The sequence below is a fragment of the Pipistrellus hanaki genome, assembly GCF_964339955.1.
Source record: "Pipistrellus hanaki genome assembly, chromosome: 10".
Classification (NCBI taxonomy): Eukaryota; Metazoa; Chordata; class Mammalia; order Chiroptera; family Vespertilionidae; genus Pipistrellus; species Pipistrellus hanaki.
In genome coordinates this window covers 4,439,634-4,453,410 of record NC_140512.1, presented here as the reverse complement: position 1 = coordinate 4,453,410, position 13,777 = coordinate 4,439,634, and the positions used below count along the sequence as shown (strand labels likewise).

Sequence of the window (13,777 nt, the reverse complement as noted above, 5' to 3'; positions counted from 1 at the left end):
GTTTCCCAGCCTGGTCTAAGAGGAATGACACAGTGGCACAAACACCTGTTTCTAGCAAGCAAAATACACCAAAAAGATAATTCACAAAATCTTCAAACTACCAAAACATGTGAGGGAAGGAAGATGAAAGAAAGCAAGATAACTTCTGGAATATGGTTTTCGATCAGTGTAAGCATACCTCCAGAATTGCAGAGTAAAACTTTTAATGAAAAAAAAATGACACCAGAGAACATTATATTGTAAATATTATATTTCTCACTCACACACATTGTATGAGACATTCACTACGTTTAATATGTATCCATAGGATTAATACTCATACGGAGTATAATGTGGGAAAGTGCGGAACTAAAGAAATAAGTCTATCTGAAAACAAAAGCACACATTTCTTAGAATTTAAAAATATTGCACATAATAAGGTTGCGCAGAAATTACTGCTGTTACAAACAGAATGAGGTATTAGTCAATTTCTAGATAAAGATGAGTGCAAAGAAGAGGAAACACACAAAAAAACCCCATAAACCTGTATTAAGTCATACAGGGCCAACAAGAAAGAAATAGAAAAGATGTGAAGTAGCTATGATTCCAACCTTACAAAATCATTAGCCAGGGGCCAAATATGTAACAAACTCTTGGCAATTATTTCATGTTTCCAACTTTTTTCAGCACAAGTGACTATGAGCAGCACGACCATTTCCGGAGCAGAAAGGCATGGGCCGGTGGTAAACATTAAACCACGCCTTCCTGAAGCTGTCAGTGGAAATTTACCAAGAGCTGCTCCCTCTTGCTTAACCACTCATTGTCCAGTTCCAGGTACTTAGCAACTCAAGTGAGCCATGCTACACAGCATGCAATTTTAAGTTAGCAAAGGTTTCACTGCAAAAATCATTCAAGTTCGTACAACTAAAACCTAAAAGAAATCTAAGAGTTTAACCTTTAAATATAAGTCAGGCAAACTCATTCCTTCCTTGGTATTAAAACTGGCCCCAGGTGGAGAAAAAGACCAGGCAAAATTACATCTCCTTTTTGTTTTTCAAGACCCTTTACTAATTAGAGAAATTAATAATTAACAATTTCTTTACTAACTGAATGCTAATTTGTCAAAAACAATTTAAATATATTTAACAACTGTATCAAGTTAAGTGAAATCATGCACTTGTCAGAACAGTTCACAGAAAACTGTTTTGCATCATAGATTTTGAAGAACAGTCAACCAGCTTGGTGAGAACAGAGAGAAAAACTACTGTCCTGAACAGTCAGTGTACGTAGTGACCATGTTGCCTCTGCGCTGAGTGACAGTCCTGCAGTGCTTGCTAGATCCATGGAATCGATTCTCGGCGTGCCGGCCAGCGGAGTCAAAGCCGCTGAAAGAGAACATTTTCTCCATGTCTTCGAACACGTCATCGAACAGTCCGCCTCCGAAGGAGAACTCCTGGAAACGGTGCCTCTGTCTGCTGGAATGGTCCTGGCGGGTCTGGAAGTGATTTTCAAAGTGCTTCTTAGACCGAGTGTTTTGGTTTTGACCAAAAAATCCAAAGTCTTTGAATAAGTCATCGAAATTGAAGTTAAATGACTGCTCGAAAGGACTTCCACTGCCTCTCTGTCCTTTGCTGGTAGTGAAAGAGCTGTGTCCAAGAGAGTCGTACTCTTTCCGCCTGTTAGCATCTGACAGTGTTTCATAGGCTGAAAGAAATAAGGACACTTCAGTAACTGAAGGTAACCAGGACTGCTTACCTCTTCAGTAAGTACATTTAACTACTTTAGAGGCTTTCACATTTAAGTAAAACCAAAGCATACAAAAATAAGAATAAAGGACCAACAAAATGAGACCCGAGACAGGAGCAGACTGAGATGTACCTTGATATGGGGTTGGAGGACAAGAGAGAAACCAAAGGACTTATATGCATACCCATGGGCACGGGCAACATGGTGGTGAAGATCTGGGGTGGGAGTGGGGAGGGTTGGAGCTACGAGGCAGAGGGGGGAGAAATAGGAAATATCTATAATACTAACAATAAAAAATATATTAAAAAAAAGAAAGTGAAAGTTATAAAAGGCAGGAACTTCGTCTTGTCTTGTCGTCTTGTCTTGTTCATTGCTTACTATACACAGTTAGCTCAATGCATGCTCCTAGTAAATAGCCAATAAATATTTGTGAAATGAATGCTTTTTTTTATACTTTTCCTTTAAAGACAAATTTGGCTTTGTAATGTAGATCAAGGAAGGTAGAAAAAAAATACCAAGGCATTTCAGTCTATTTAAATTTACACTTAATTTTTTTATGTTAAATCTCCATACTTAAACATTGTTTCATAAGTTAGTTTATAAGTATTGGGTACCAAAAATTCCTTTTGATACTGAAACAATAAGCAGTTTTACAAATAAAATTTTCAACACATTTAGATCTGTAGTCAATAAAAAAAACAAAACAAAAAAACCCCACCATTTTATCCCCCCATTCAGGAATCAAAGTTATCTGTTATCTGAGATGATCTGAGATTCAGGAATCTCGCTATATGGATATGTAGATCCCACCGCACCCCCCCTCTCCACCGTCTTCAATACACACATCCTTCCTAGCCACCCTCTCCTGCACTGTCACACCTGTGAGGCTCAGGCAGGCGCTGACTTACCTTCTGCAATCTCCCTGAATTTTGCTTCCGCGTCAGGGCTCTTATTTTTGTCAGGATGGTACTTCATGGCCAGTTTGTGAAAGGCCTTCTTGATCTGGCGCTCTGATGCCGATTTTGGCAAACCCAAGATATCATAGTAACTTTTTGAGGCCAGAATTAATTCCGTTATCATTAAAATGCAGATGGCGAAAGTGAAAACTGACTGGGGCGTAGCCATTTCCAATGCCCTAAAAGAGAACAGACAGACAGTGTTATCCATGGCACCAATCGTTAGACTTTCTTCCAAGAGAAACCCAACGAACTTTTGGGGCACAAGGCAGACTACGTGACCCCAGGTTATTTCTCTCATATAGGCTCTGCGACCTTACATTGGCTGCAGCCTTCTCAAGGGCAAATATAATGCAGCCGAACCGAGAAAAACATCTGTCCCTGCCTTTCCCCTAACGAAGCAGGCTATGCACAGAATACACATAAAAACTCTCAGTAACTGACTTTTCCCAGTTAATACTGGGGCGGTGTGGGGGGGGGGGGATGGGAAATCCACGTAATATTTTACAGGATCTCAGGAATTCATGTTCTAAGCGAGTTAAAAAAAGAAGTAGCTTAACTTGGCAGAAAAAGGATAAGATTACCAAGGGGCAGAGCTCAGCCTGCCTAATGAGATCGTCCTTTCCCCACCCTGAGAGCTTCCCGCCGGCATCTCCGCACGGGGCCCCAGGCTGACACCCCGGGTCTCAGCAACACAGCAAGGCCACGGCCGCCCGTGCCGGGACCCGGGGCAGGCCGTCATTTTCTGACCTATGTTAAGGTCCCCAACAGTAAACACGGGTCAACAAGTCTTGTCCAACGCCCTTAACAGAACTTCCTTCCATCCCACACGTCTCGGGGCCCTCAGGACAGCCCCCTGTCCTCGGCGAAGGCTGAGCCTGGAGCCCGGGGAGGGGGAGGGGGAGGAGAGCCGGGCCCAGGGGTCCCGGCCCGATGATGACACACCGGCTGACGAAAGGCGCCGGCGTTCGCGGAAACGCCTGCCCTCCCCTCCCGGGCCTTCGCGGGGCGCAATTAGCAGGTGGATCCCTTCTCCCCACGGAGTCACGGTCACGGGGGCCAGGGGTCAAGTGCAAGCTGCCGGCGGAAAGGGCGCCCCGCGGCCGCCGGCCCCGCAGGGGCAGGTCCCAGCCCCGCAGGCGCGGCGCACGCGGAGCCGGGTTCCAGCAGAAGGTCCGAGCCCGCGGAGCAGCCGGGCGATGGCATGGCACCGACTTTCACTCCCGAGAGGGCCGTCCCGGGGGCGGGGGCCCCGGTGGGACGGTGCAGCCCCCGCCCGGGGCGCGACCCCCGCCCCGCCCGGCCGCCGGGCCGGCCCGGCTCCTTCTCCGGCCCAGCGGCCCGCCCGTCTCCTCCTCCCCAGAGCCTCCCGCACAAACCCCGGCAGCCCCGGGCCCTCCGGCCGCCGCGGGGGGCGGCGAGGCCCAGTCACCCACAAAGGATGCGCCAGGCCCCGCGCCCTCGGCGGCTGCCGCTGCGACGGGCTCCGCACAGCGGCTCGGCCCGGAGTCCCCCCCGGAGCCGGCGCGCGGCCCGCGGCCGCCGGGACACCCACCTCGCCCTCCTGCTGCCTTTGCCTTCACCTCCGCTCTCCGCCGGCTCCCGACTGGCGCTCCGCGGCAGCGCGCGTCCCCGCCGCCTAAATCCTACACGAAACGCTCCCCTATTGGCTCCCGCCGCCCCACGTGACCGTGGCGCCCTACGCGCACGTGGAAAACTGTTGTTGCTGTGCAGCTGATACGTCACTTCCGGATTATCCCCCCCCTCCCCTCCCTCCCCGAGGGCGGTGCGGAAGCCCGCAGGAGCGGAAGTGGCTCGCTGGGGGCGGTGCCTTCCGCTGGGCCGCGCGCGCGCAGGCGCGGTGGCGCGCGCGGCCTGGGTCCCGGCCCCGCGGTGCCCCAGGGAGCCAGCCGGGCCCCTCCCGGGCCGCGCCGGAGCCATGCCTCGCTATTGCGCGGCGATTTGCTGTAAGAACCGACGGGGACGGAACAACAAGGACCGCAAGCTGAGCTTTTACCCGTGAGTAGCCGCTGGAGCGGGAGTGTCAGCCTTGCTTTAGGGCCGCGGGGTCAGGCCGTTCGGGGTCGGGGGTCGGGGTGCCCCGGGGCGCGGTCCGGCCCTGCGGGGCGGGGCGTGGAGGCTGGAGCTCCGCCGGGAGACGCCCTCGCCGGCCGGCCGGGGCCTGTGGGGCGGGGGGTCGCTAGCGCCCGGGGAAGCAGACAGGTTCTCGGAGCGGCTCCCGCCTCCCCGCCCCCGGGCACTGACCTCACCGCTGCCCCCGGCGGGTGCACCGGCCCCTTTACCGCCGGAGCCGGGTCCGGGGGGCGTTGCCCTCCTCTTCCCCGCGGGGACGGGCCTTTCCGGGATCGTTCCCCTCCTCCTCCCCCGCGGGGACGGGCCTTTCCGAGCTCCCGGGCGCTGGCCGCCGGGGTTGGGGCAGAGCGGCCGGAGCCCGCCTCCTGCCGGCTGGGGGCCTCCTTCACAGGGAGCGCGGCCGTTATTCCCGGTGCCGGCGCCACCGCGGAGCTCCGGCATCCCGTCCTCGTTCTCCCGAAGATCGGAGGGCGGCAGGGTGTCCTCTGTGGAGCCCACCCTGGGCGGGTTCGTCCAGGCCCCGCGCCCCTCGCCGTGCTTCGGGGCCTCCCGTGTAAAGGTTCCCGATTCACACTCAGCGTGGGAAGAGATGCATCGGCGCTGGGCGCTCGCTACGTGCTCACATGGAAGGCGACGTGTTTAGAACGTTCTGTTTCCTCTCCCCTGTGCTGAAGAACAGCTCATTGAGCTCTGACCCGGCTGCCTCTCTTGTTCTGTGAAGCCTCTTTCTTCAGACCTGCAGCTCCCCGCTCGGGAATGACACAGCCTGAAGCACATGGTTGGGGACGTAGAGCTCTGCTTTTTGTATGAAAAACCTTACGTTACTATTTTTTTTTTTTAAAGTAGGAGATTATATTATGTAATACTAGTCACCCTGCGCACTGGAGCTCGCTGCCCTGCCCTCCTGTAGCTCCCCCTGCACCCCCGTCCCCCCAATAGTTTGCTGCCCTGCCCTCCTGTAGCCCTCCGCCAGCTCGGAGCTCGCTGCCCCATCCTCTGCTGACCCGTGATCCGGTCGTTAGGCTTCACGGCATAACCATCCTTTGCATATTACATCTCTTATTATATAGGATGTGTCTTGGAATGTGTTCTTGTAAATTATTGAAAGAAAAATAAATTACTGTTAAGTGTTTAATACAGTTTAATCCACATCCATTTGCCTAGTTAGAATGGCAGGAAACGTTTTCTGTAAAAGCCTGCCATTAGCCTAATTTTGCCTGTAAAAAACGTTGAGTCTGCTAGAGCTTACTCCAAGGCCATTGTCAGTACTTGTATAAAGAGCTCTCAACTTTCTCTGTCTTTTCTGTTTCATTCGTTTCATATTATAAAGTAGATCTGAGTCTGTCTTTTCTCCTGTTCTGTTCTTGTGTCATTTTCTCTTTCAGAACTTGAATTTTAGAGTTCCCAGTTCATTGGTTATAGCAGTGGATTAATGAGTTTGCTGATCACTGACCTAGACTCTGGATTCCAATAATTACAGGCTGTTGTTGTTCCTTGTGATTAAGCCCCTATCCCAGTGGTCAGCAAACTCATCAGTCAACAGAGCGGCAAACCGCGGCTCTCAAGCTGCATGTGGCTCTGGAGCCGCAGTCTGCCGACCCTGGGTTATAGGAAGCTTAGGGATATTGGACTAAATTACACTCGGGTAGAATGGAGGGTGATTCTGGTAAAGAGAACGGAATATTAATATCTTATAAGACTTGGTGTTCATTTTGTCAGCTCAACCATTTGTTTGAGTTAACTTCTCCTTGTTTTAAATATTAACATAGCCCAGCTGGCGTGGCTCATTGGTTAAGCTTTGACCTGTGAACCAAGAGGTCAAGGTTTGATTCTAGGTCAGGGCACTTGCCAGGGTTGCTAGCTCAATCCTCAGTAGGGGGCAGGCAGGAGGCAGCTGATCAATGATTCTCTGTCATCATTGATGTTTCTATCTCAAAATTGTAAAAATATAGCAAGACTTTCCTTTTGTAATTTTAGGTTTCCTCTACATGACAAAGAAAGACTTGAAAAATGGTTAAAGAACATGAAACGGGATTCATGGATGCCCAGTAAATACCAGTTCCTGTGCAGCGACCATTTCACTCCTGACTCTCTCGACATCAGATGGGGGATTCGGTACTTGAAACAGACTGCGATTCCAACAATATTCTCTTTGCCTGAAGACAGCCAGGTAGTGGAGGCAGGGCAGGAGGGGAGGAAGCTGAGCAGGGGAGGATTGCAGAGGGACAGGAAATTGGGTGGAAGGAGGGAGAGGGAAAGGAGGATAAGTGCTGGAAACAGATACTTGAGAAAAAGAAAGCTGATGAATACTTTTACTAACATGATAATTTTTTAAAACTAAACCATTGTGAAGCATAGCTTAAGACAGGGGTCTTCAAACTACGGCCCGCGGGCCACATGCGGCCCACAGAGGAGTCTGATCCGGCCCGCCAGGTTTTTTGGGCAGTGAGCGCAGCCGAGGTGTTACAGTAGGAATTAGTAGTTCATATAGTCCGGCCCTCCAGCTCTCTGAGGGACCGTGATCTGGCCCCCACTTTAAAAAGTTTGAGGACCCCTGGCTTAAGAGGAGCAAAAAAATAGCAGATGTAAGTCATTAACTTACCACAAGTTAATGATCTAAAGGTATTTTTACTGGTCTTTTGAATGATCTGAAATGTTTCCATTATATATTTAGGATGCTGAGTGCTTTTTAAAAAACTTTAAAGTCCACTTGAGTTATATTCTTAGAATTTTTTTAAACTGAATAAATTGGCTCGGCCAAAATACTGCTTAAAATTGTAATTAAGTATTCAACACTGACTAATACGAGAACAAGCTTAATAAGGACATCTTTTTCAGTATTTGAAAATATTATTTTCCAGGAAAAAGACCCTTCCAAAAACAACTGTCAGAAGAAAAAAATAGAGTGTGAAAAAGAGGTGTGCCTGAAAGCCACGTCACAAGAATCATTGGCATCAGAAGAGCCGGAGAAAAGTACAGTTACTACAGGAGCCCTCCCCGAACACCCAGAACCACTCCATTCCTCTGCGTCGGTGAAGCCGCCAGGTCCCAAAGCAGGAAGTATACACAGTAGCATGTTAACTCTTAATCTAGTTAAACTGGAAGACACGGGAAAGCCAGAATCCACCCTGGAAGCATCAATTAACCAGGACATGGGTGGTTTTCACACCTCTTTTGAGAATCTAAATTCGACAACTGTTACTTTGACAACTTCAGATTCAGCAAGTATTCAGCAGTCTTTGGAAACCCAAGAAGTGCTTGAAATAACTACCAATCATCTTGCTAACCCAGACGTTACAAATAATTCAGTGGAAATTAAGTCAGCACAGGAAAATTCAATCTTACTCAGCACAATTACTCAAACGGTTGAAGAGTTAAACCCAAATAAAGAACCTGTTATTGCCATTTTTGTACCCACAGAAAGTTCCAAACCCACAGTTAATTCTCTGATGCCTGTCCAAAAAGAAACCGTAGAAATGGAAGACACAGACAGTGAAGACTTCTGTAAGGAGCTGGACTATGAGGCAGAGGTCTTACAGCTGGAACATTCTTACTGCAGACAGGATATAAATAAGGAGCATCTTTGGCAGAAAGTCTGTAAACTACATTCAAAGATTACTCTTCTTGAGCTACAAGAGCAACAAACTCTAGGGCGATTGAAATCTTTGGAAGCTCTTATAAGGCAGCTAAAACAGGAGAACTGGCTCTCTGAAGAAAATGTCAAGATTATTGAAAACCATTTCACAACATATGAAGTTACTATGCTATAAAGAGATCTCAAAGCTAGGACATAGGTAAGCATTTTGCAGCCAAACCAAATTATATGTCAAATGAACTTTTTCCTGCATCAATTCCTCCGCTTAATGAAGCTCAAAAAGTGCCCTAACATTATGAACTGTGTCCTGTTCTTGTAATGCTCATTTTTTTAAGAAAAACTAGAGTGTTGTTGCACTGTAGATAAAAAGTTCTGTTACTGGTCATTTTCCAAATTAGAGTTAAAATATAGTGAATAAGGAATGAGTTTGTCCTAAAACGAGAGAACCAGATATGGTTAAAAAAGAAAAAGCCCAGAATAAAGGCTCAGGCCTGGTTCTATCGTTGGCACGTGACTGAGGCAAGGTACTTATCAAGATCGAGCTCAGTCTCTAACCTGTAGAATAAAGACTCTAATGAGGTCTGCTTCCTTATAGTTCCTTCCCCTTCTAGTCAGATAACCTTACTAGAACAGCTTGTCTGTAAGGTGATCTGTACTTACATAATACTGGGTGTGGGCCAGAATGAAATTATTAACGACTGAATTATCCTCAATATTTGTGGAATTTTATGTTGTTTGAACATTTGGCTAAAGTTATCCATAATAACAAAAGGGAAATAGTCCCTTTATAATTTTATTCCAGTTGAACTAAAATGAGGAACCACCCATTAGCCCAGTTCTTAGGAAAGGTACTTTAAACTTAAAAGAATGAGTATTTCAGTACCTTTATGTGGCTGACCATCATTATACATAGTCATTTAAACTTCTGAACATCCTATATTTAAGATTATAATTTATAAACCAAAAATTTCAATGAGGTTCATTTTCTACATATATATTACTATATTTTAGAAATCACAGTATGTATCTGTTTAATATGTGTAGCTTTTTAAAATGAGTGCTTGTGCTATTTTTAAATTCCAGAATGATAGAGTAATATTTAATATCATACATTCCCACTTACGTATATTTTATTAAAGTTTATATGCAAGAAATTATAGGTATGTCATGATGACCTGCAGGAGAGAAGTAGGAAAAATCAGTGATGGGATGTAAATAAAAAATGCTGCATATATTCATATGAATTTAAGAAAAAATAAATAAAAACAAAAACATTGGTAACAATGTGAAAAATCAGTACTCTTGAAATTGGCAGTTAGTATAATTAAATATGTTACTGTTTATGGTATTGAGCAAATTTCTATAAATCTGATTCTTATTTTAATTAGGTTGGCAAACAAGACATTTTCTTTTATATAAAAAATGATTTTATCTTGAGGGACGGTTCTGACAAATCTAAAAGGTGGCAATTATGTTTTTGGTCCTGGAAAACAGGAGGAGCTCAGTAAATATGAGTGGACTGCACAGTGAATAGTATACCAACCGTTCTGCAAATGCATGGTGATGATTTTTAGCTATTGCTAACTTTTTCAGGCTAATAAAAGTAGTTGGTGTTATATGAATATATGTCAGCTAGTTGTAAAAAGTTGATTAGAAGTGTTCTTATTGTGTGACCACGGGGAGGAAAACTTAACATTTTACATAAATTAAGAGATTTGGTAAATTTAATATGTTATTTTTAAGTATTCCCATGTTGTATTTTGCTAATACTTCTTTAAAATTAATATAGATGAAAATGGCCTTTGTAACTCATCTAAAAATGTTACAACTCAGTTTATCACTGTATACCATGTAACTTCTATGTGTTTAAAGTTGTTTAGCTTTATTTCTTTAAACTTAATAAATCACAAATATTTTAAAAATTTGCTTGGCTTGTCTATATTCAGTTTTGGATGTTCTTAACCTGTTAATCTCTAAATGTATTTGGGGGTTCTAGCCACGTTTATTTTTTACTGGATAATCATAGGAGCCACTTAGCTAATTTTCAGTCCCCCACTTCCATATCATCCTGACTGCTGTCAGCTTTTACCCTGAGCTATAAATCTGTCACACTTCTTAACTGTTATTCCATACTTTCTGGGAAATAAAATTTAATGTTCAAAGTACTATACAGAGTGTCAAAATAAATTCAGAGGTGGAATTTCTTGATTACTGGCCAAAAGCTGTTTAAGATGACTGAACTCTAATTCAGAATGCACCGTGGTACATAGGACATTCCTCACTGACGCAGGAGCCAGAGTCACAGCAAGCCTGCTCTTGCATTTTTCCTGTGCCTGGTGCGGGCGTTCCATTGGTTAAAATGCACAGCGTCTGAATATGTAGTCTATGAATGTGGATGAGTACTCTTACTGAGCTTGCAAACTTGCTCAGTCTGCTTGAAAATGAATTCACTGACATGAGACAAGACTGTATCTGCACCAGGGATGAACAGGAAGTCAGCTCAGTGGTGAGGTATTAAAATAATCACTTTAACAGTTTTTGAGAGTTTAATCACTTTAACAGTTTTAACTGTTTAATCCCTTTAACAGTTTGAGGGAGTGTGATCCCTTTAACAGTTCTGAGGGAGTGTTATTCTCTGAGAAGGGAAGGACAAAGGACAGTACTCAGGTTTTCAGAGGATCCCCAGGAAACCATTCAATAAAGCATTCCCTCCCCTGGCTGGAAGATGAGTGTGTTCAGGAGGCACTCCTTAGCCTTGCTGCCATTTGGTGCTTTGCAGTCAAACCTTTCGGCACATGGGCTTTCGGTGCAGCTGTTTGGTTTCATTAATTTGGGGAGTGACGGCGCACAGGGAAACCATACAGAGCCTAGGAAGGGCTCGGAGGACTGGGAAATCTGGCTTCTCTCACGGATACAGTCTAGTGTCCTCTGTCAGTGGGCAGAAGCGCAGTGCTGGTGTCACCACCAAGATCCACGTTCAAAGGAAAGTACTGAAAGAGCCTTAGAGAAAAAGGAGCAGTGAATAAGCTGCTCACTCCTTCCTTAGCACCAGCTGGGGACTGAGGGCTACATGAGGCCTGTGCTGCGCTGCCTGGCGGGGACTCCCTGCACCCGGAGGCTGGGCCCCTCCACGCATACTGGGCGGTGGGCGAGGACCTTCTTGACAGCGGCCGTGGGCCTGGTGGCGAGGTCCCCAAGGAGATGAAGGGAAGCGTGTTCAACCCGGGGCCACTTGTGACAGCTGACTGCCGTCATCAAAGGAGGCAGACGCTCACCACGCTACACCTTCTGTTCTGCATGGGGAGCCACGGCCCCAGGACCAGCCGTGGACCAAGAAGCTAGCGATGGTCAAGGTTGTTCCCACGAGCCCCAGGGCTCTGCTAGAAATGGCGCGGGCACTGGGATCTGCACATTTCCAACCCTCCTCCCTCATATCGGAGCAGTACAAGGCCTCTCTGCAGGACCGGTCACTGGCCAGGTCTGAACCCACCACTCACCTCCACCAATACACTACTTCTTGCCACTGTCACACACAAAAAAATTAAGAAAGAGTGTGAAGAAAAATGAGGCCAGGTATAGAACAGAGTGTGATGGGGATACACTGTTGATGGGATGGATGGTCACTTGAAGGGGTGATGGTGGGAGAGAAGAGCTGTTTGGGAAAGGTCGGAAAACTGTTCCAGAATGAAGGAGACGGGAGAAACATGACAACGGAATGAAGTCTGTGGTTTGGGTGGTAGTTGTGAATCGGTGATAATTTCCTGATTTCGGAGGTTGAGTAATGATCTTAGGAGAAATAGTGCCTGTTTGTGGGGAATTCACACTGAGCTAATAGGCCGACCCGGGGCGTCAGGTCAACAACTAACCCTGACACGGTCCAGGAAACCAAGCTGTTTGTATTCCATTTGTAAGGTTTTTAAAGATTTGGGATTATTACAACAGCCGCCACCACCGACACATAATCCCCTCCAACACTTCCCCTCGGCACCCCGAGGATAAGCCACAGATTTATCCTTGGACAGAGAGGCTAAATCTTAACTCGCTTTCTTTTTTCTTCCTTCCTTTATTTATTTTTGTTGACCTAGGTTTTAGCAGTCATTAAATCATGTATCACCACACTATCAACAAGTCAGAAGTTTCTGAGAGTGGGCCGAAGGCTGGCTGTTACTGAGGGGGAGATCTCTGGAAGGCCTGCTAGTCAGTCACATATCCCTGTCTTTTCAGGGTTTCACATATAGGACAGTTTTCTGAAACTCTGTCTTAAAGGCATTCAATTATTATACTAATTGGTAAGCACATTAAAAAAAAAAAAAAGTCACCTAATACTGATTTTCGAGAATCAAGTTACTTTTGTTCAAAAATTCTTTGCAGTGAGCCGTTATTGAAATAAAGACAATAATTCCCAAATAGGAGCCAAGCCAAAATATTTGCCTGCAGAATTATTTTTGCTCATTCAGCCAAAGAGACATATTTTAACAATATCTCCTCGGTCAACTTACCACAGGAAAAGAATTGCTATGAAATATGCCTTTTAAGGAAAAGAAAAAAAAAAAGCAGGACCTAGTGCAGAATTCTGAAAACCCTAAAAAGTTATTATTCTTACGTCCTTTTCCTTTCTTTTCTCTCCTCACCATAATTAAATATATTTAAAACTCAAGAAGCTTGGAAAAGCAGATTTGTTACTTTGGGGCCATCTGCTGTTAAAATCACAAACACATTTGCCTTGTGTTCTTTTTTATAAATTTTGCATGGAGAGTATTTTCAATATAACAGAAGTGAGAAGCTGATAACACAGTTAAAACACTTGAAAAATAAAAGTGAAATATACTTCACGTATATAACCTGCTGATTAGATGTACTTATTCATAGTGAAATGGTTACTACAGTCAAACCAAGTAGCATCATCTCCTCAGGCAGCTACCATTCCTTTGTGTGCACCTGGAATCCACTCTCTTAGCGTATTGGTGCAGTGATAAGTGTAGTCATCATGCCTGTCAATCAGATCTCTAAACTTACGCATCCGGCATAACTGTTACTTTGCACACTCCATCCAACACTTCTGCATTTCCCCCACCACCCCAGCCTCCGTGACCACCGCTCTGCTCTCTGCCCACCTAGGAGGCTTTGGGGAGAATCTGCGCATTTTTCAGCCCTTCTTGAATCACGCCACACAAAACTCACTTCACATACAGGTGAAATCATATATACTTCAGTGTATAAATGCTCATTATCAGAGCAGACAGAATAAGGCAGTCTGAGGTTGGAACCTCTTACCTGCATACAGCAACCACAAATACTGTCTATAAGCATGCGGAGTTGTATTTTAATGCCAGTGATGGTGTTGCTATTGAAAATGTGATTTTTCCAAAGGAACGAACAGCTCTTGGTAAAGTCCTACAGAGCCAAT

The 13,777-nt window shown here is 45.7% G+C and overlaps 2 protein-coding genes across 3 annotated transcripts; one reads left to right on the top strand and one right to left on the bottom strand.

The window, feature by feature from the left end:
- Positions 1 to 232: 232 nt before the first annotated feature.
- Positions 233 to 4,354, bottom strand: DNAJB9 (DnaJ heat shock protein family (Hsp40) member B9). Its single transcript, XM_084896362.1, has 3 exons — positions 4,237 to 4,354; positions 2,634 to 2,860; positions 233 to 1,683 (listed from the first exon to the last, which is right to left on the bottom strand). The coding sequence occupies exons 2-3, from the start codon at positions 2,848 to 2,850 to the stop codon at positions 1,241 to 1,243; spliced, it is 660 nt and encodes a 219-aa protein (XP_084752488.1). The 5' UTR covers positions 2,851 to 2,860; positions 4,237 to 4,354; the 3' UTR covers positions 233 to 1,240.
- A 133-nt stretch (positions 4,355 to 4,487) lies between these two features.
- On the top strand, positions 4,488 to 10,292 carry THAP5 (THAP domain containing 5). Of its 2 annotated transcripts, XM_084896351.1 has the most exons (3): positions 4,488 to 4,700; positions 6,753 to 6,945; positions 7,637 to 10,292. In XM_084896351.1, exons 1-3 carry the CDS (start codon positions 4,621 to 4,623, stop codon positions 8,543 to 8,545), a joined length of 1,182 nt encoding a protein of 393 aa, XP_084752477.1. In that variant the 5' UTR covers positions 4,488 to 4,620; the 3' UTR covers positions 8,546 to 10,292. The 2 variants fall into 2 exon arrangements, with proteins under 2 accessions (XP_084752477.1, XP_084752478.1); XM_084896352.1 differs by lacking the exon at positions 4,488 to 4,700 and having other exon boundaries at positions 6,753 to 6,890.
- The last annotated feature ends 3,485 nt before the right edge of the window (positions 10,293 to 13,777 follow it).

Excerpts from the sequence above, each read along its gene's own strand:
- DNAJB9 (XM_084896362.1), bottom strand. The coding sequence starts at position 2,850 with ATGGCTACGCCCCAGTCAGTTTTCACTTTCGCCATCTGCATTTTAATG. Across the intron at positions 1,684-2,633 it reads ATTCAGGGAGATTGCAGAAG|CCTATGAAACACTGTCAGAT; the intron begins GTAAGTCAGCGC and ends TATTTCTTTCAG.
- THAP5 (XM_084896351.1), top strand. The coding sequence starts at position 4,621 with ATGCCTCGCTATTGCGCGGCGATTTGCTGTAAGAACCGACGGGGACGG. Across the intron at positions 4,701-6,752 it reads CGCAAGCTGAGCTTTTACCC|GTTTCCTCTACATGACAAAG; the intron begins GTGAGTAGCCGC and ends TTGTAATTTTAG. Across the intron at positions 6,946-7,636 it reads CTTTGCCTGAAGACAGCCAG|GAAAAAGACCCTTCCAAAAA; the intron begins GTAGTGGAGGCA and ends ATTATTTTCCAG.